The 22,489-nt window shown below is 40.8% G+C and overlaps 1 protein-coding gene across 3 annotated transcripts in view; it reads right to left on the minus strand.

The window, feature by feature from the left end:
* Positions 1 to 5,801: 5,801 nt before the first annotated feature.
* Positions 5,802 to 22,489, minus strand: part of LOC131696742 (GTPase IMAP family member 8-like) — a 206,888-nt gene continuing 190,200 nt past the window's right edge. Inside the window, exons 5-10 of one of the 3 annotated variants that reach the window (XM_059016289.1) lie at positions 14,865 to 14,915; positions 14,277 to 14,327; positions 11,759 to 12,448; positions 9,729 to 9,779; positions 9,148 to 9,198; positions 5,802 to 6,826 (exon numbers count right to left, since the gene is read on the minus strand). In XM_059016289.1, coding sequence (XP_058872272.1) covers positions 6,051 to 6,826; positions 9,148 to 9,198; positions 9,729 to 9,779; positions 11,759 to 12,448; positions 14,277 to 14,327; positions 14,865 to 14,915 — 1,670 coding nt within the window. In that variant the 3' untranslated portion in view covers positions 5,802 to 6,050. Of the gene's footprint in view, positions 6,827 to 9,147; positions 9,199 to 9,728; positions 9,780 to 11,749; positions 12,449 to 14,276; positions 14,328 to 14,864; positions 14,916 to 22,489 lie in introns of all 3 variants that reach the window. The other 2 variants (XM_059016288.1, XM_059016290.1) reach the window with 2 other exon arrangements.

Genomic DNA, 22,489 nt, shown 5'->3' on the forward strand with positions numbered 1-22,489 from the left:
TGCAAATGCTACAGAAAGTGATTATAAGCTTAAGAAATGAAAAATACAGTATTTTATGCTGGACACACTTTATTACAATCGTTCTGCGGGACTGTATTTAAAATGGAAAAGACTTACGATTTAAAAGCCCATTTAGTTGTCTCATAGATAAATCCCCGTAAATCAAACCAATGTTACTATGAACACGTTCCTCAGTTGTGATAGAGATACACGAACGGCTTAACATGTATCAATTGAATTCTTAAACGAGAGCAGAAAAGTCGGCGGAAACACCGAAAATCAGAAGCCCTACAAGTTACTATCCCAATTATATTATCAAGATATGTTAAATAAGGGGGGGGGGGGGGGGTATGGAACTTTGTATTATTAAATTATGAAAACAAAACGTGCATATCTCTCTTTCTCAAAGATTTTACACATAAATAAAAACAACTAGCAAGGCTTGTAAAAGCTACTGATAGATCGATAAGATACCAACCTATTGAAAACATACGCATTATTCTGTACAAAAAGAGGTATCAGTGCTACAGCACCTTGGAGAGACACGTTATACAGGTGCAGAGGTATCAGTGCTACAGCACCTTGGAGAGACACGTTATACAGGTGCAGAGGTATCAGTGCTGCAGCACCTTGGAGAGACACGTTATACAGGTGCAGAGGTATCAGCGCTACAGCACCTTGGAGAGACACGTTATACAGGTGCAGAGGTATCAGCGCTACAGCTCCTTGGAGAGACACGTTATACAGGTGCAGAGGTATCAGTGCTACAGCACCTTGGAGAGACACGTTATACAGGTGCAGAGGTATCAGCGCTACAGCACCTCGGAGAGGAATGTTATACAGGTGCAGAGGTGTCGGCGCTACAGCACCTTGGAGAGGCACGTTATACAGGTGCAGAGGTATCAACGCTACAGCATCTTGGAGAGACACGTTATACAGGTGCAGAGGTATCAGTGCAACAGCACCTCGGAGAGACACGTTATACAGGTGCAGAGGTATCAGCGCTACAGCACCTCAGAGAGGCATGTTATACAGGTGCAGAGGTGTCGGCGCTACAGAACCTTGGAGAGACACGTTATACAGGTGCAGAGGTATCAGTGCTACAGCACCTTGGAGAGACACGTTATACAGGTGCAGAGGTATCAGTGCTACAGCACCTCGGAGAGACACGTTATACAGGTGCAGAGGTATCAGTGCTACAGCACCTTGGAGAGACACGTTATACAGGTGCAGAGGTATCAGCGCTACAGCACCTCGGAGAGACACGTTATACAGGTGCAGAGGTATCAGCGCTACAGCACCTTGGAGAGACACGTTATACAGGTGCAGAGGTATCAGCGCTACAGCACCTTGGAGAGACACGTTATACAGGTGCAGTTGCTTTCAATGGGCAGCAGGTGGCACATTTGGGAACGTGCTCTCTTTATCTGATCCATATAGTGTGAAGGATCACAGTTAATGTTATATTTTAAGCGTGAACCCCACAGTTCCTGGATTCGATCATCATTATGTGCATTCATAGCACTCTTTAGATTAGCTAAAGCGACACGGGTTTGTGAATACCTGCTATCTGTAGAACACACGTGTAACTTGTTGTGTAAATGGGCTGCTGATCACATTGACAGTGAAAATATGCGGCAAGTCTGTTGTCCAGAATGGTCCAGAAGTCACCCCTCTTTGAGACCTTGTGCCTTGTGAAATAAGACTTCTATATGACACTAAAGAAGTCACCGCATTTGAACAGAAGACAGTAAACAGTATATCTAAGTAAATGTGTATGAGGAGGGTACAGACCCACACATGAACAATCCCACTACACTGTATGAGCTGGGTACAGACCCACACATGAACAATCCCACTACACTGTATGAGCTGGGTACATAACCACACATAAACAATCCCACTACACTGTATTTACAGAAACATTGCAGTGTCTGTTCAGTGAATTGTTTGTGTAACACCTGCAAGGTAGCCCTGACTACGCCAGCGAGGGAATTGCACCCTCAGAATTAAAGTTCTTTTTTTCGGAGGGCAAATCAGGGAAGAGAGTAACAAGGACACAGTTATTGTCAATTAAAAATGTTTTATTGTACAGAATTAAGAATTAGCAGCAGATCATTACCATAGCACGTAAGTGCTTTGTACAAAAAAAAAAACTATTAAACAGGGGTTTCGTTTAAAATCACAGTAGAAATCCGAAAATAAAAACAACCGGTTTAAAAACAAACACAAAACACAAAACGCCAGTGCGTGCAGAGGAGGGGACATCGATAAACACTATTCATCATCATCATCATCATCATCATCATCATCATTGTCATCGTCATCATCATCATCATCATCATCATTGTCATCATCATCATCAACATTGTCATCATCATCATCATTGTCATCGTCATCATCATTGTCATCGTCACAGCAGCAGCAACTTACTAGGTTTACCATTTATTTTCATTCCGTCTCAGGTCCCCTTTCCTACACGCACAAACAAAGACAGACAGACAGACAGGCAGGCAGACAGACAGACAGATAGACAAGACAAACGGTGGATGGCCATCATGGAAAACTAAAATCAAGGGGTATTTATAATCAGGTGCGAATTTTCAATTGCTGGGTCATTAATTAATTAGCTTACAAAATCAATGGAAGTGCCGGATCAAGGAAATCGTGCACAAATCAAAATATACAAATAATAAATAAGTGCAAAATAGAAATGTGAAATAACGGGTCATTTGGACCCTGTTACATTTGTAACTCTGCTCTGCTGTGTTCACCTAAATAAACAGAACGCTGCTTTCAAGTCTTGTAGTGGTGACTCTACCTACAGCTAGCCGGGACATTCAGGGAAAACTTCACAGATGCACCTATCTGCCTGTTTTGTTTGTTCAGAGAAACTTGCCACTCCACTTTGATCCACCAGGTCTGTGTTTTGTGTAATATACTGTGTCTGTATGTGCTGTTTATGTGCACTGGAAAACAATGCATGCTTAGAAACAAACGGAAACCTGAAGACTGAAGACTTCTGGTCCAAACATTTGCCATTGAATTTGGTTGTTTCTTTTAGTAATTTTAAATTAAACCAAACCTGTACATTTTGAAGTCATTCAGGGCCTGGGTTTAAAAAAAAAAAAGGCGTGTATGAAGAGTTACTAGAAATTTGGATGTAACTATGAGGAATAGCCACTAGGGGGCACCAAAGGTCCACTTTTCTGAGAAAAGAACAGCCGCTGTACCACAAGCAGGCAATGTTGTAGTCTGTTCAATTGAAGAGTGATCAGGTGACCGAAAATACAGAAAACTAAATCAGTGAAGGTGGTTGAACAGTAGCTGCATTGTCAAGTTATGGGAAAAGATTCAGTTGTATGGTCTAATCAATTTGATATAACTTTGAACACTGAGGGGCACATCCACCCCACTTTACACAGTGTTTATGTGTGTGTGTCAGTGTGTGTGTGTCAGTGTGTGTGTATGTGTGTGTGATTGTGTGTGTGATTGTGAGTGTATGTGTGAGTGTGAGTGTGTGTGTCTGTGTGTGTGTGAGAGAGAGAGAGTGTGTGTGAGTGTGTGTGTGTGTGTGAGAGAGAGAGTGTGTGTGTGTGTGTGTGTGTGTGTGTGTGTGTGTGAGTGTGTGTGCCTCAGTGTGTGTGTGTGTGTGTGTGTGTGTGTGTGAGTGCATATAGAAAATAATGTTCTGTATTACAATGGCAGCTGCAATGGGGTGAGGCTGGTAGAATGGACCACAGTGTGCTAACTATACCCTCAATGATCTTCAATGGCAGACAGACAGACAGCGGCACTGCAATGGCTCTGTATCACACTGAGGGGCAATGGTAGCACAAGTATAGGGCAGCTACAATGGGGTGAGGCTGGTAGAATGGGACCACAGTGTGCTAACTATACCCTCAATGATCTTCAATGGCAGACAGACAGACAGCGGCACGGCAATGGTTCTGCAATGGTTCTGTTTCTTTTCGTTTCTCATCAGGCCTGACATGGACGGCTCACCGGAGATCCAGTTGCCTCAGCTTCCATTATACTGCTGGAGTGAATAGGAAATCTACACCAAGTTGAGCCTTAGATAAGCATACCAGTATAGAAATCTTCAGCTCCACAATGCTACAGCAGTTGTTGTGTACGTTTGCTGTAATTGATGATCATTTTGAATGGCTCCTAAAAGTATCTAATAGACTGAGAATTAAACAGCAACTCATTTGATGTTTACTAGGATTGCACACATGACCAATGCAAGGGGTGCAGCACAGTGTAGCGAGCTAGTCACTCTGCTCGCTGCTGCGGGGGATGCCAGGCAGACTGCAGCCGAAGCCAGCGAGCACAGCTGACTCAGGGGAACTAGAACACCACTGCTGCTCAGAGGAACTCTAGAATATCTCCTGCCACTGATTAATCAGGTGCACTGTGCTTCTGACTGACAGGAAGCAAGGAAGACAATAATTACAGGATTGGAGCAAGAATATAAACATTGCAACCAAGCTTTGGGATGGATCTGAATTGACCTAAAAGATCTGTGGAGACTAACCCCAGAAAGAGACATTCTTCCTGCTTCTGAGGGGCATTTATGCCGTATTTGAGAGCAATGTCTGTTCAAAAAGCAGCTATTTTATGTATGGAACAGAAAGTAAATAGATTTTATTGAACAAGAGCTTAAAAATATGTCTCTGCAGCATGAAGAGTCCCATCAGAAAACTAAAACTGCTAAATTATTATAAAATTATTATTGTAATAAGAATGAATGTTGAGAATCTCCATGTATCATTCTATCACCATCTATATGAATCAGAGAATAAGAGCAAAAAAAGGAGATTCTCAGATGTTTTCTTTAAGGGCTTCCAAGATTGATGAAGAGAGACAACAGAGTAAGCCACTTCCTGATCAGGGAGAACTGCAAGGGAGGACAGTATTCCTAGTGAATTTTACAAACAAATAAAATACAACAAATTATTGCTCCAATCCTGTGACCCCCCCCCCCCCCCACCCCCACTCCCATAATGTAATTATTTCAGTCAGTCACCCCCAAGGAAAATCAAGACTACCTTTGATACCACAGTTATTGTCTAAAAAAAAATCTGTCCCAAATATTAGCAGCCATGTTGCAAAACATCTTTACTAAACCAATAACACCTGATCAGCTGGGCTTCAAAGGACTTGAATATAGTATGTGAAAGATTTAGAATATAGTATGTGAAGGATTTAGAATATAGTACGTGAAAGATTTAGAATATAGTATGTGAAAGATTTAGAATATAGTACGTGAAAGATTTAGAATATAGTATGTGAAAGACTTAGAATATAGTACGTGAAAGATTTAGAATATAGTATGTGAAGGATTTAGAATATAGTACGTGAAAGATTTAGAATATAGTATGTGAAAGATTTAGAATATAGTATGTGAAGGATTTAGAATATAGTACGTGAAAGATTTAGAATATAGTATGTGAAAGATTTAGAATATAGTACGTGAAAGAATTAGATTTCCCAGGTGCTGCTGTTTTTGAATGCAGAGAAGCCATTTAGCACAAAACATGCTTTTGCAATGGCAGTGCCACCATGAATGTGTGTTGTGTAAATGAAGAACATCTGTCCCACACAGTCATTCTGCATCGGTAGTCAATGGATAATATGCGGGGTACCGCTGCTCCTGTGGGATGGATTGTAAATTCTTTACCAAGTGTTTAAAGAAGACACAATTATGTATTCAGGTATACCTATATGTTTAGTGAGCAAAGGACCAGAGTACAGAAATGAGTTATATTCAATTAAATGAAGAGACAGAAACATTTATTTTCTTAACAATTTATTTGTTTTTCAGAATTTACTGACACAGAATTCATTTTGTATTTAGCTTTTTTATGCATGGCAATAGAAGGTGTACTAAAAGGAAATTCATACTGATTTATAGAGCTAAATACAATGTTAAGCTTTGGTTATTAATCATTGACTGCTTCAAATAAAAATACAAAGTCAAGCTCATATTAGTACAGAAAATAACATGCAGAGGACATTCAATAAACACATCAGAGATGTTAAACAGATTATATTAAACTACATTTGAACTTATACAGTGGCTCTTCTTCCTTCACTTTCCCCTTCTCCATTTCTACATTTTGACAGGTGGATGCATTGACAGTGTAGCAGCTCTCATAATTAGATTCCACCATTTTCATATTCTGTGAACTTTCCTTCCTCTCTTTTGTTTCTAGTTTTTGACTGGTGGATGCAGCTGCCTTATTGTACATCTCCATGGTGTAATAACTCCAACAATTAGTTTCCACCATTGCCTCTATTTCCATGACCAGTTCAATAGCTTGAGCTGTATTGCGCTTGTCTTTATTGTTAAAGACATGATACCTGTCCCCACATTTATCAATAAGCTGCTGGAGATCCCCTTCGACTCCCTTAATGTACTCCTCAATTGTCATGCCATTTTCCAGACTGTCTCCATGGGTGAAAAGGACCATCATGTATCTGGCAGCACTCTCACCCAAAATAATCTTCACTGCTTCCGTCTCTCTCTGGGTGTATCGGCCTACCTGTAGCACCAACAGCAAAGCGTGGGGTCCCGGGGCAGACAGAGTGACACAGTTCTCAATTTCCTGTTTAATCTGATCAGCAGTGAGCTCTGTGCCAAACAGGCCAGGAGTGTCAATCACAGCTACGTGTCTCCCAGCAACTTCTTCTGTGCCCTTCCTACACTTATTAGTTATGGAAGTGGAGCTGAGTTTCGAATCAAACTCCCTTTTTCCAAGGATGGTGTTTCCTGCAGCACTCTTCCCAACTCCAGTCTTCCCAAGCAGCACAATCCTCAACTCTGCAATGAACAAGGACAAAATATTGTGACAGAAATGACTTTCAGGAAAAACCCTGCTTTCATAAAACTAAGTGTATTCCTCACAGGACTCAGTTAGAAGAACTGAAAGTATAGATATTCTCATCACTGACTTCACCAACAGTGCCGTGAAAAAGTATTTGCCCCCTGTCTGATTTTGTGCATTTTTGCACATTTTTCACATTGTATTTGGTCAGATTTTTTTGTGGGTTGTAGTAGTATATAGAGGGAGTCTGAGAGAAAAAAAATTACCCCAAAGTTTGGTGCTTCTTTCATTTGTTTTTTTGTTGTGAAAGGTAATCAAACATGCAATCTTCAGGTGTGAAAAAGTTATTGCCCTCCCCACCCTAGTTAGCTCAACCCAATTAAAGGGGTAATTAGGGTCAGCTGTTTGAGTACTCTGGGTAACAACCAGGCCTGATTTGGGCCAGCCCTGCCCAATATAAATCTGACTAACTTTGACCCTTACCAGAGTGAAGTTGTCAGCACACAGGTTCTAGAGCAGGGCTTCTCAAACTCGGTCCTGGGGATCCTCTGTGGCTGCTGGTTTTCATTCCAACTGAACTCTCAATTACTTTAGAAACTTAATTGAACTGATAATTTGCTTTATTAGACCTTTTTTACTTGTTTTCAGCTCTTGAACAGTTGAATATTTCAAGTTAGCTATAACATTTTGTAAGTAACTTGAACTGCAACTGTTCAAGAGCTGAAAACAAGTAAAAAAAGGTCTAATAAAGCAAATTATCAGTTCAATTAAGTTTCTAAAGTAATTGAGAGTTCGGTTGGAATGAAAACCAGCAGCCACAGAGGATCCCCAGGACCGAGTTTGAGAAGCCCTGCTCTAGAGGCACATCATGCCACAAACAAAAGAAATTCCTGAAGACCTCCGGAAAAAAGTTGTTGATGCCTATCAGTCTGGAAAGGGTTACAAAGCCATTTCTAAGGCCCGGGGCTTCACTGAACCACAATCAGAGCCATATTGTCCAAATGGACAGTAGTGAATCTTCCCAGGAGAGTGGTCGTCCTGCCAAAATCTCTCCAAGAGCAAGGCGTAAAAACATCCAGGAAGTCACAAACAACCCTAGAACATCCAGGGATCTGCAGGCCTCTCTCGTCTCAGCTAAGGTCAGTGTTCATGACTCCACCACCAGAAAGACACTGGGCTAAAATGGGATTCATGGCAGAGTAGCAAGGCGGAAACCATTGCTCACTAAGAAGAACATGAATGCTCTTTCAAGTTTGCCAAAAAGCACCTGGATGATCCTCATGAGTTCTGGAACAATGTTCTATGGACAGATAAGTCAAAAGTGGAACTTTTTGGCCAACATGGGCCTCGTTATGTCTGGCGAAAACCAAACCCTGCATTCCACAGTAAGAACCTCATACCAACAGTCAAGCATGGTGGTGGTAGTGTCATGGTTTTGGGATGCTTTCCTGCATCATGAGCTGGACGCCTTGCCATCATTGAAGGAACCATGAATTCTGCTCTGTATCAGAAGATTCTACAGGAGAATGTCAGGCCATCCGTCCGTGAGCTGAAGCATCAGAGAATTCTACAGGTGAAAAGAATTGTGGGATATGTGGGATCGAGTCATAGAAGCAAAAAGTATATTTCAAGGTTTTAAAACAACATATCCCACAATTCTTTTCAACGTCCCGTCCCTGCCTATTGGCTGAGTGTCGCAGAGGCGGCACATTCAAATTTCAAACTGTACAGGATAGACACGGAGCATGATTTAGCTTATTTGTTATTAAGCTACTGACTCTCTGTTGAACCGATTACTGCTTTGTTTTTAGCCGTATTTGTATTTTCATCGGCAGACGCGCTCTGGATGCAAGCACAGTGCTGACATGTCATTTCCTAAAATTATATTAACAGAGGTTTCTGGTAAATATATAAAGAAAAAAGGGAGTGTGTATTTTAGCACTACTACAAAAAGACCATGTATAGAATTAAAATGAATGGACTATAGAACAGTAATTGTTTTGTAACAAACAAGATTATCCATAAACTAATTTTTACAGAAAATAAATATAAAAAGAGAATTTCGACAAAAGCTGCTGTGAAGCACTGTGGTTGAAAGTGAAAACGTTACCCACGAAACGTTTTTTCCCCCAGAAAGCAGAAAACGTTAATCTGTTGACGTTTCTCTCGTGAGACTGGGTTGTATACATGGCTAAGTCAACATTTTAAAAAACCTTATTGCATTATTTATTTTACACAGCTTGAGACCCAAGCATGTGTAAAGACAACACAGCACTTCTGGAATGTCCCTACAAAATCAATTATTTAAATGGCTTACCTGCATTGTCTCTCGTGTTTGATGCCTGAGGTGTGGCTCCAGATAAAGAACCTGAAAAGAGAAACAGTAGAGGTTAATGATAAATGTTAAGAACTGTAATATACTCTGTACAGTACCTGTCAGAAGTATCTTTCCCTCCATACTTTAACGAGACCTGGTGCCCGTAGTTTCTCCACCAGGTGACGTAGTCTGACTCCAAGTGGTGACATTGCTCTTTTTGACGTAGTCGGCAGGATCTAGGTGTTAAATCCACACCAGGGCAGGGTCAACAGGCGGTAGCACCTCCAGAAGCGGTAACCATAGTGATGGCCATGTTTATGGGAGCTCCATGGATCCCAAAGTTAAAGGGGAAAGGTAGTGAAGTAAAATTTGGAGACTGGCAGGCACAGCTACAGACCATATTGAGATTGCAAATGTTAGATGAAGGACAGAAGGTAGATTTTATCATTCGTGCTTTAGAAGGGGATGCAAGGAGGGAGGTATTACTTTTAGCACCTACAGCTGGGGCCACGAGTGCTGGAGGTCGTAGAGAAGTTTTATGGAGATAGGGTTGTTGTAGCTAAATTATTTAAATGACTTACCTGTGTTGTCTCTCATGTTTGAAGCCTGAGGTGTGGATCTAGATAAAGAACCTGAAAAGAGAAACGGTAGAAGTTAATGGTAAATGTTAAGAACTGTAAGATACTCTGTACAGTACCTGTGGGAAGTATCTTTCCCTCCATACTTTAACGGGGCCTGGTGCCCGTAGTTTCTCCACCAGGTGGCGTAGTCTGTCTCTAGGTGGTGACACGTGTCTTATCCTGATGTCAGTATAATTAAACATTACATTACCAGCGGTTCTAAAGATATGTGGCGTGGCAAGGGAGGTGCAAGCTGTGTGGTTTTTTTTTGAGAGGTTGGATGATTTAAAAAAAAAAAAAAAAAAAAAATACAAAATCATATATTTTAAATCTATTGTATTTAAAAATAACTAAAATAAAATAACGCAGAAAGCTTTTGTTTAACATGCTAATGTTCCTTAGCAACTGTGATACATCACATACGATGCGTGGTTCCCCCCTCCCCACCCCAGTAAACTTAAAAACAGTATCAGCAGCGCGCTTACAGTGAGAAACAGATTTAAAGAGAAATGGATCGTTTTGTGACAAAGGGAGAAAAACGTACAACACAAACCGAAGTGAGGGCAGCAGCGGAGGTTCCAGCAAAACGCAGAAGCCAAAAATATGCAAAGCATATTTAAAAATGGACTTTATATGGAGTGGGTCCAGTCGTGCACCGAGGCCTCAAATGTGCGGCGAAGTACTGGCAAACTACAGTATGCAGTCCTGCAGGCTACACCGGCATCTCGAAACACGACAGCCCTACCTTAGTATCTAAACCCGTAACGTTTTTTCACAGGAAGCACAATGAGTTTATTTATTTATTTATTGCATTTATATAGCACTTTTTATACAAAAGTACATAGCAGAAAAAAGAACAAACCACAATACATTTGTATAGCAGGCTACCTGTGCAAGGCCGACTGGAAAAGCATGAACAGTTCCATGCATCCCAGTGCCGCAGATAGGAAGTGGCTATGGGCCACCTTCCCCCAATAAGACGAGGCTGCCAAACCATGCATGGAAAATAATAATAAATGATTAACTGTACCACAAGATTATGCAGCCTTTATATATTAAAAAGCCAAGAGAACACCCCTCGGGAAGCAAGCAAAAGCAAGGTCCTCCCAGCGTGCACAGGCACCGATACGTAGACCTGCGTGCCTGCTAACAAGAGCTAAATGTAGCGCTCGTCTGTCCTGTAATAAAAGCAGGTGAGAACCCTCTTAAATAACCTTCTGAATTGCTTATTTGCAGGGAAGGAAAATAAATTGCAGCAACTTCTGAGTCCCGAGATTTCTTCCTACACACCATGTACAGAACGCAGTGTAACCCGAGTGGGCGGGGCCATTCACCAGGATCCAGCATAAGAGAGATATGACTGACAGCCCTGTACTGCAAGTAGCTCCTATCTTTAGCCTTGGACAGGGACAGACACAAAGGCTTTTATTTAAACAGCCCTCCTTAGCTTGGAGATTGGTCGTGCCTCCATTTGTCAAGAGCCACCTGCACAGTTTGCATTCCACTTTGCTTGGGCTGGACTCAAACTGAAACCACATGGTAGTCGAGAGGTGCGTACGTGTCTTATGCTGATGTCAGTATTATTTATATTAATAGGGGTGCATATTGCTAAAAAAAAATAAAACAAGTATTTTGGAAAACGTAAATGCAAAAAGTAAAATAATCTTTGTTTTTACCTTCCTATCTTGCCTGCGCCTAATTCTGGTCCCCTTAATTTTATTTCAAACAGAGCTGACAAATGACGTGAATTGTTCACCCCGTTCCTACTTTTAACTCGCATTTCATTTTTGCAGTCGCCTAGTGTAACGTTGTGCTTTTGTTATTTCCCCCACTGGTTTAACAGAGATGTCCTGACAGTTTTTTTTTTTTTTGCAGATGTCAGTATTAACAAATAACATGCCTTTGGATGAAAGAGAGCACATGAACCCTTTCCCAGTAAGTAGGAGGGTGCGAGGGGGTGGGATAGAGAGTACACAGCTTACCAGACTTACTCGGCTTATCATTGGCTTGCTCTTCAACGTCCATTTCTTCAGAAATGGGCTCTTTGCTCTTCATCCTCATTTTTTTCACCTGTATGATCATCTCACTGGTGTAGTAGCTTCCTTCATTCTCTTCCACCATCCTGTCTATCTTTTCCAGTAGCTCAGTGACCTGGGTGTGATCGCTCATGTTCTTGTTGTTGAAGGCATGATAACGGCACCCACACTTCTCAACAAGCTCCCGGAGCTCTTTGCTGGCTCCCTGAATGAACTCCTTAATTTTCTTCTCTCCTAGTTTGTCCCGGTTGGTGAAAAGGACCATCGTGTATCTCCCAGCTCCATCTCCATATCTCCTCAGGATTGTCTCAACTGTTCCCTTGTCTTCACCTGTGAATCGGCCCACCTCAATCACCAGGAGAATAGCATGGGGTCCCGGGGCAGACAGAGCAATGCATTCTTCTTCAATGACTTCATCCAGAGAGAGGTCTGTGCCAAAGGCTGGAGTGTCGACCACAACAACACGTCTCCCAGAAACCTCTCCTTCTCTCTTCTCACATACTTTTGTAACCGAGGAGTTACTGGCTTGTGATTTAAACTCCTTTTTGCCCAGGATGGTGTTTCCTGAGGCACTTTTCCCAACTCCAATCTTCCCAACCAGCACCATCCTCAACTCAGGGGAACTGCCTGTCTTTCCATGCACGTCTAAATAAAAAAAGAAAAGAGGTTTCTGATTAAATATATAACTTGTGTGATTGACATATTTAGATGCCCAAATAATGGGTGTACAACAATTCATTCCAGTGACAATTTGTCCTGGCAACAATTAGAAAAAAAATCCCTGCAAGTGCTCTTGCAAAACTTGCATCTCTTCTGAATATCTGGCTGTGACAGAAATATAATGAGTTCTGGTTGTAAATCTCCCTCTCAACCTGTGAGGGCACTAAGTAGCGAAAGGGAAAGGCTTTGGACAGGTTGGCTTGACAGTTCATTCGCTGGGTCGGGAGGTCAGTCAGCCTGGAAAATGGCAAGACTCCGATGCAGGAACTTCTTGACCTGGAAGGTAAACGAGGTAGCAGCTGCAGGCAATAGAATCAGCTGCAATCATTTACCAAGGGCTCATCCATGATCGCATAAAAGGGGCCGGAGAATTGTAAATCTTTTCCTTTGCTTTGGTTTCAGAGATACGAGGAGACTGGAAGTACTGGGAGATATCCCCAAAATAAAATAAAGAGTTTGTGAGTGTTTTGTTGGTGTTTTCTGTTTAGTAACTGTCTGTTTGTTTCGTTAAATAGCACTAGACGGCTAAACACAGATCCTGAGCTGATTCCAGGGGCCAGCACAAAACCGGATCACCACAGCACTTGTTTTCACCAATAGCACGTAATATATTGTATTTCACCACAAGCACTGAGAGCACTCACTTTGAACCTGTGATCGTGTGTGTGTCTAATTGTGTGTGTTTTCTACCATGTTTATTGTTTGCGGGACTGCAACCCTTTTGGTGTGTATTGCCACATTGCTGTGTACTGCCAGCTCATTATTGTTTTCTGGTTGGTCATCAGACACTTGTATTTCTAATCATTAAAACCCTCATTTCACCCGTACTTTGTTGTCTGTTTGTTACTGGAATTACTGCATCCGCACTGCACCTGATATACACCTGCTACCAATCTACCACTTTGGACCAATTTTTTATTTATTTATTCATATATTTGTCCCTTAGCACTAATTGGTTGATCTTGTCTTTAGTAAGGATCCCCGTGTAAAATTCACTGACGTTGTCTGCTTTGTTAACTACACACCGGGACTGAATGAAAAATGAGGAATAGGTTTGGTTATATAAAGGTAGTTTAAGAAAATAGGAAGGATGGAGAACATAATGCAGTAAGAAACAAATAAAGTAAAGTAAAGGAACGGGGTAAAAACTGAGAGGGGAAACTTTTTAATGTGGATGACGTGTTTAAAGCTGAAGAAAATCTGAATCAGAAAACCTGCTCAGTAATAGGAAGAGTGAGCGCTCAGATTTGAAATGCTGGTCTCTCGCCAGATTGCATTACTTCCCTTCTTTTCTTCTACATTTTTGCATCTTTTGCCGTTTAAATGTTTTTGGACTGTTTTTAATATTTTTATAAATTCTTGTGGACTGAGATCAAGGCAGACACTCTGGGGAAGCTGATAGACAGATCACAGAGAACCAGCGCTGCTCTCCTGTTTAGAGACCATTCCTGAAGCAGCCTACAGTGCAATGTGGGCTGCTTGCAGTATTTATGGATATTCCTTTTCTTTTGAGGACAGCAACGCATAAGATCTGATTTTTTAAAAAAAATATTTCAACAAATTCTGAAGGACTTGGTGCACACAAGCAGTGATTGGAATATGTTTTTTTTATTATTTTGGACAATTTTTTTTAAACAGTTATTTTTATCTGATTTGTTTATTTGTGTGTGCTTTTGATATGCAATTTTCATACTAGTTTTAATCTGATCCCCTCTATTTAAATTTTAAAAAATCATTTATTTAAATAACTTACCTGTGTTCACGCTCATGTTTGATGCCTGAGGTGTGGATCTAGATAAAGAACCTGTAAAGAGAAACAGTAGAGGTTAATGATAAATGTTAAGAACTGTAAGATACTCTGTACAGTACCTGTGGGAAGTATCTTTCCCTCCAAACTTTAACGAGACCTGGTGCCCGTAGTTTCTCCACCAGGTGGCGTAGACTGTCTAAGTGGTGACATTGCTCTTTTTGACGTAGTCGGCAGGATCTAGGTGTTAAATCCACACCAGGGCAGGGTCAACAGGCGGTAGCACCTCCAGAAGCGGTAACCATAGTGATGGCCATGTTTATGGGAGCTCCATGGATCCCAAAGTTAAAGGGGATAGGTAGTGAAGTAAAATTTGGAGACTGGCAGGCACAGCTACGGACCATATTGAGATTGCAAATGTTAGATGAAGGACAGAAGGTAGATTTTATCATTCGTGCTTTAGAAGGGGATGCAAGGAGGGAGGTATTACTTTTAGCACCTACAGCTGGGGCCACGAGTGCTCAAGTATTGGAGGTCTTAGAGAAGTTTTATGGAGATAGGGTTGTTGTAGCTAAATTATTTAAAATTACTTACCTGTGTTGTCTCTCATGTTCGATGCATGAGGTGTGGAACTAGATAAAGAACCTGAAAAGAGAAACAGTAGAAGTTAATGGTAAATGTTAATAACTGTAAGACACTCTGTACAGTACCTGTGGGAAGTATCTTTCCCTCCAAACTTTAACGGGGCCTGGTGTCTGCAGTTTCTCCACCAGGTGGCGTAGTCTGTCTCTAAGTGGTGACACGTGTCTTATCCTGATGTCAGTATAATTAAATATTACAGATATAACGGCCTGCCTTTGGATGAAAGAGAACACAGGAACCTTTTTCCCAGAAACTAGGAGAGAGGGAGATAGATGGAACCTATTTAGCAACGTTTGCAAACACCTAAGGCAATCACAAAAAACATCTGCAAACAGTTAGAGCATCAGAATCAGGCGCACGTGTGGGCAAACAAACTGTCATGGGACCCGACTTCTAAATCATGTTTTTGTGCGCTATTGCAGCGGATCGCTAATGCTGTCATTTTTGCCCAAGCAATAGCGGCTGTGCACATATTTGCTAAATAGAGCCCAGAGATTACACAGCTTAGCAGAATTGAGGCTTTGCATGGACTCCCTCCTGAACTTTCATTAATTCACAATTTCTTTTTTCTGATTTTGTTTCGCACTGTCTCTTCATCTCTGCTGCAGCCGATTCTTTTCAGCTCGGAGAATCCGCAATGAATGAATGATTGCAATTACAGATGATTTAATGAACTGTGATGGGCGCTTCGGGCCCGATGGCTGTGATGGGCGCTCAGGGCCTGTGAAAGATAAATTTGGCAATGAGGCCTCGTCCATGGGTGCTCGATGGCTGTGCGAGACCGATTGGAAAAGCATGAACAGTTCCATGCATCCCAGTGCCGCAGAGAGGAAGTGGCTATGGGCCCCCCCCCCAATAAGACGAGGCCGACAAACCATGAATGGAAAATAATAATAAATGATTAACGCACATCACAGTGGCGCCTGCCTCCTACCCCACAAATATTTTTAAAAAAATTATAAAAATGAAAGCCGAGACATGGCCTGTCCCCCAGAGCATGACTGCGCTGGGGGGAAAGAACCCAGCCTCTCCAGCCCAACCACTCACCCCACAGAACTATACCAAAAGATTATGCAGCCTCTATAACTAACCCAACTCATCACTCAGCTAGGGAAAAAACCCTGATTCACATATTTTTTTTTGGGGGGGTGAAACCTCAGGGATCTGTGCCTGAGGGTAGTCCTTCCTCCAGGCTCTAAGCGGTCGACTCCCATTTCGCTTCCCAGTGCTTGACTAAGCAGCCAAAACAAAAGAAGCGACACGCGAGAATAACACACAGAGCCTTTATGCACTGGCTGATGATGTGTTGGTTAGGGGTGGATTCTCCTTGCGGAAAAACACCAAGTTTACAATTCTGTTTGCTCAATTTCTGTTAGCTCTTAAAAAAATATATATAAATAAAAAAAAACACAAGAACAACATTGGACCAGATATTCAGAAGAGTTGCGAGTTTCGCAAGGGCAGTTGCGAATTTTTGATGGCGGAATTCAGCAATTCTTAAGGAGGGGTTGTGAATAATTATGCAAGTGCACCTACAAGTGCAAAATTCAAAATATATGTTTTCTGCAAATAACAATGTTGGGGAATAATTCGTTGCATGTGTTTGACTTCACTTAACTAATTCGCAAACAATCTAACATCCAATTTAAATACTATTTACTCCTATTAAGAGGGAACTTAGCGCTCACTATGCTTTGTTTAAATTAACTTTTGTTCTAGTTGTTCAGAGTGGTGCAAAAACTGAAAAAAACAAGATACCATCTTAAATACACAGATATTATTAAATGTGTATCAGAAAATAAATACTTGTGTCTTAACACATTCCATCTCAGATGTCTGCAGCTACAGAGGAAGCTGCCGTTTCAATAAGCTCTCAGTTTCAGATACTGGTTCACCAGATGCTGGTGGCACTGATGGTGTAGCTGTGCCTGGAGCGCTCAGTCTCTACAGGAATTGTTTGGGCTGCCATTTCTCCATTCAAGTGACCGGCTCCTAGGCAGGTCCTCCAACAGTGGATTTAGCATATTTTTGAATAAGACAAGTTTTCTGTAAACTCAAATTTAAACTCATGATATATTTTTGTAATCTCATTGTGGAATAGTTGTAACAGCATTTACCTTATCTGGGATGTGGGTGAAAGCTGGGCAGACAAAACTGCCTGGATGGAGCACTAAAACAGTGAAACACGTCTTAAACTATATCAAACGATTATGCAGCCTCTCTATATTAAAAAGCTAAGAGAACACCCCTCAGAAAGCAAAAGCAAAATCAAGGTCCTCCCAGAGTGCACAGGGACCGATAAGCAGACCCGCATGCCTGCTAACAAGAGCTAAATGTAGCACTTGTCTGTCTTATAAAAGCAGGTGAGAACCCTGTTAAATAACCTTCTGAATTGCTTATTTGCAGGGAAGGAAAATAAATTGCAGCAGCTTCCGAGTCTGAGATTTCTTCCTACACCCCATTTACAGAACGCAGTGTAACCCGAGTGGGCGGGGCCATTCACCAGGATCCAGCATAAGAGATATGACTGACAGCCCTGTACTGCAAGTATCTCTTATCTTTGTGTCTGTCCCTTGGACAGGGACAGACACAAAGGCTTTTATTTAAACAGCCCCCCTTAGCTTGGAGATTGGTCGTGCCTCCATTTGTCAAGAGCCACCTGCACAGTTTGCATTCCACTTTGTTTGGGCTGGACTCAAACCCCAAACCACACGGTAGTCGAGAGGTACGTACGTGTCTTATGCTGATGTCAGTATTATTAACTTGTTACAGTTATAAAGAATGCCTGTCTTTGGATGAAAGGGCACAGGAACCTTTCCCAGTAACTAGGAGGGACCGAGGAGTGTGGGGGAGTTAGAGAGTACACAGCTTACCAGAATAAATTGTGGGAAATGCGGGATCAGGCATAGAAGCAATGGTATATTTCAAGGTCTTAAAACGACATTTCCCACAATTCTTTTCAATGTCCCGTCCCTGCCTATTGGCTGAGCGTCGCAGAACAAGCAGGGGCGACGCATTCAAATTTCAAACTACACAGACAGACACGGAGCATTTCGCTTATTTGTTTTTAAGTTAATGACTGTCTCTGTTGAACCGAATACCGTTTTGTTTTTCGCCGTATTTGTATTTTCATCGGCAGACGCGCTCTGGATGCAAGCACAGTGCTAACATGTCATTTCCTAAGATTATATTAAGCGAGGTTTGGGGTAAATATAGAAAGAAAAAAGGGAGTGTATATTTGAGCACTAGTACAACAAGACCATGTACGGAATTAAAATGAATGGACTATAGAATAGTCGTTTTTTTATTTTATTTTTTAACAATTTAATTGGTTTAAAAGCAAACAAGATTATCTATAAACTAATGTTAACAGAAAATAAATATAAAAAGAGAATTTCAACAAAAGCTGCCGGGAGGCACTGTCGCTGCTGATTGATTGTTTATACACGCTTTGAAAGGGGAGTCTCGTCTTCCAGAATATCACTTACAATGTGCGCCATCAAAAATAAAAATAAAGTTTATAAAGATGATTTCAGCAAGCTAAAACACCACACGAACAATTGTCATGTGACACTTTCTATATTGGCTTGCTAGCTTACAATTGGCTGCTGGTCCGCGGCGGTGCGGCACTGAGCGCTGGTTTAACATGTTACAGGTGTTACACACTGAGTGCTGGTTTAACATGTTACAGGTGTTATACACTGAGCGCTGGTTTAACATGTTACAGGTGTTATACACCGAGCGCTGGTTTAACATGTTACAGGTGTTATACACTGAGCGCTGGTTTAACATGTTACAGGTGTTATACACTGAGCGCTGGTTTAACATGTTACAGGTGTTATACACTGAGCGCTGGTTTAACATGTTACAGGTGTTACACACTGAGCGCTGGTTTAACATGTTACAGGTGTTACACACCGAGCGCTGGTTTAACATGTTACAGGTGTTATACACTGAGCGCTGGTTTAACATGTTACAGGTGTTACACACTGAGTGCTGGTTTAACATGTTACAGGTGTTATACACCGAGCGCTGGTTTAACATGTTACAGGTGTTACACACTGAGTGCTGGTTTAACATGTTACAGGTGTTATACACTGAGCGCTGGTTTAACATGTTACAGGTGTTACACACTGAGCGCTGGTTTAACATGTTACAGGTGTTATACGCCAGCGCCAGGAGGCACTGAGCGCTGGCATGCGTATCGGGAGACTCAGCGCACTGCGCTTTCTCGCGCATTCTTAAACAACTTCCGCTTTGAAATCACAGAAGTGACCATTCAAATCTGGTACGTTATGCTGTTTTCAGTGTTTTGTCTTTACTATCATATTTTAGGAGCGAGAGCGGAGAGAGCGAGAGGGAAACTAAATTTTATGTAGCAAAATCTAGGAACAGTGAAAGCGATTTGCCCAGCCTGACCTGGATTATTTTATTTGTTGGTGTTAGAGATTATATTTGTTTAACCTTTTTATTTCGCTCTGTGAGCACAGTGTTTTTGTTTAAACCTTTATTTTATTTTTGTATTTAAATAAAACGGCACATGCGGCGTTTGTTTTGAAACTACAGTACTGGTGTCAGTTTCCTTCCTGCTTCTGACCTGACGTCACCGCCCAGCCACCCTGTCACACAAATACATTAGGTCTTGTACATTTTTTTTTCTTACTTCTGCACCTTTTGCAGTGGACTTCTCATTTTGTATTGTTTGTCATGAATTTAGAGAAATTGAGTGTCTGCTTCCAGTTTATATATCATTAACAATTTAGAAATAAAACGCAGCTACTGTACTGTGTGCAAAGAAAATGTAACCATATTTTAAACTCGCAGATAATTTAAATCAATTAACTTTTTCCAACATTTTTGTAAATCATGGAGGTAAACATTTCATTAACTGAAGTCATCAGGTATGAATAATAACTATTTCATATTGAGAGGAACGGTAGTTCCTCGTACAAGTTAGAAAAACTACTGAGTCTCTATACAGCTCAAAGAGTTTTGCTGTTTTCACCATGTTGCAGCGGCAAAAATAAAATCACTTAGAATTACCATCTGTATCAGTATCAAGTCTGAAACTTTCTTACATCAAATGTGAAAAAAACGTACATACCTCTTATACACAATGAGATATAAGTCGTCAAACTAAGGTCAAATTGTTATTCTCCTTCCTCTTCCGTTTACTTTTTAAGGGTGTGTAGCGCCTTTTCAAACAGAAAAGCTAAATAACTGGACATCTACCAATCCTGTGATTCCACATGTTGGTCAACGTCAAAACAAACCAGGGAATGCAAGCAGTTTGAGATCCACACCATTTATATTAAACAATGGATTTATGTTTTAAAACAGCACATATCGCAGGAAAAAAATAAACACCGTGGTTTGAACTTGCATCATGACACTCTTAAAGAGCACACGACTTTAGCCCGCTGCGCCCCTGCGCAGTTGTTGAAATGCGTTCATTTTTTAAGCTTACATCCAAGCCTGACCAGCTTTCACTGAAAACCTGAAGGTGCTGCTCGATACTATAAATGTTCTATTTCCTGTTTGAAAATTTCTAGTTTCCTGTTTGTTTGGTAGATACCATAGAATGGAATTGTAGACAAGAGTGGCATGTGGCTTCCTTGTCTAAATCTCTGATAAATTGTAGTTCCTCCTTTTAATTAAATAAAGGAATAGTTTATTTGGTAGAAATAAATAAATGATTTAAACAAATGCATAGAGGAATAAATACATTTAGAAATAAAGAAATGAATACATGTTTATATTATAAATGTATAAATAAATTAATAAACAGCAAGCTAGAAAACTACATGTCATATTTATTGATTTGGCTGATGCGTTTATCCACAGCAATTGACATTTATATACCTATATAAAAAGTACAAGTTTCATGTAAACATATATATTGAGAGGAACGGTAGTTCCTCATTCAAGTTAGAAAAACTTGTCAGAAACTGCTGAGATTTAGTTACACATAGGGCCATGGAAAATTCATGGTACTTTTTCAAGAAATTGATGAATGACAAAAAATTCACCGATTGTCACGAAAGTGACATTTTATTAAAAAAAAAAAAAAAAAAGTTTCTATTGCAAGTTGCCTAAAATTAATAGCGCATCACAGAAAGTCACCGAGGTTGAAACATTTAATGGTAGCTACTGAGTCAACATTTACATTGTAACGTTTGTTATATTTTAAAAGACTGTTTTAAACAAGGGTCATTTAAATGTGTTGGCTGAAAAAAGTAACAAGCAGACAAAACTGATTAAAACTAAACAAGTTTGAATGACAAATTCAGCAACATTGTCGAGTTTTGTAAACATTTAAAACTTGTATGCTATGTTCATACAGTAATTAAACAAACTGTGTTGCATAGCGTTATGCTGACTGAAAAAAAAATGTTTAACAGAGTTTAGTGCAAGTGACAAAACCGAAACTGTGTGTTTTTCTTACACACAGTAAATTATATATGATGTTTTAAACCACATAACATCGTGCTACTTGAACGAATCAACCTGTACAAAATAATCTGAAGAACAGGAAAAACAAGAAGAAAATCGGATGCGGCTTTTTATCCGTCTTACGTGTTGTGCAAGCACGCTCACACAGAGTTATCTGGCTCGTGAGCAGAAAACTAGTTATTTGTTGCTGGGTCCTCTGCCCCTGGGATGTGTCGGCATCGTCGCCCTCAGTCAGTGACCACTTTCTGTCCTACTAACTGCTCCTTTCTGCCTCTTCTGCCTCATCCTTCACCCCAGCTCACGCCCCGTGAATTGTATTATTAAAAAATAGTAGATTAAACAGCAAAAATGAGCTGATTTACTTTTACTTTATTGAAATGGACCGCAAAGGGTATTAATCGCTATTGAAATAATTGTATAAGAGAAGTTATATTTATTTATTTATTTCACGCCTCCACCCGCTGTTTTAATTGTATTTGGATCATTCCAGACACCACTTGATACATGAGCGCAACAGACTCAGCAATGCATTGATCATTAATACATTTTAAAAACAAAACATCAAAGTCACAGCATGCATTATATTCGGGCCGGGACATTTCAATTTGATGAGAATAAGCAGAGTGTGACATTAACAGATGTGACATTAAATTTGACTGTATTATGGCTACGTCTGTCTTCTTTTCATACACTGTAAAACACAAGCCTGAAGTTCGCTTATTCGCCAGCTTCTTATTCGCAGGCTTTTAAGTGCATAAATGTATTTGTCTACGTTGAAGAAGTAACCTTGCTTTTAAAGGGTTAAATCACTTTGGGCCGCTGATTTCTCTGCCAGTACCTGACAAGGGGCAACCCCTCTGCAAGCTACACCTGTATTTAGCCCTGCCCAACGTGGTTTACTGAGGAAGAACGGTGGGTAAATATGCCACATATGCCAATCGCTCAGCTTCTGATTCGCTCTTTATGTATCTACGTTGAATAAGTACAGAAATCGGCGGCACAAAGTGATTTAACCCTTTAATGCAAGGCTTTTTTCCAGCGAAGAAGCTGTGCAATTTGCATATGCGTCATGTTTGCCCTCTGTTTTGCCCTAGTAAACCACATTGGGCCTGGCTAAATACAGG

The sequence above is a fragment of the Acipenser ruthenus genome, chromosome 52 (genome assembly GCF_902713425.1).
Source record: "Acipenser ruthenus chromosome 52, fAciRut3.2 maternal haplotype, whole genome shotgun sequence".
Taxonomy (NCBI): domain Eukaryota; kingdom Metazoa; phylum Chordata; class Actinopteri; order Acipenseriformes; family Acipenseridae; genus Acipenser; species Acipenser ruthenus.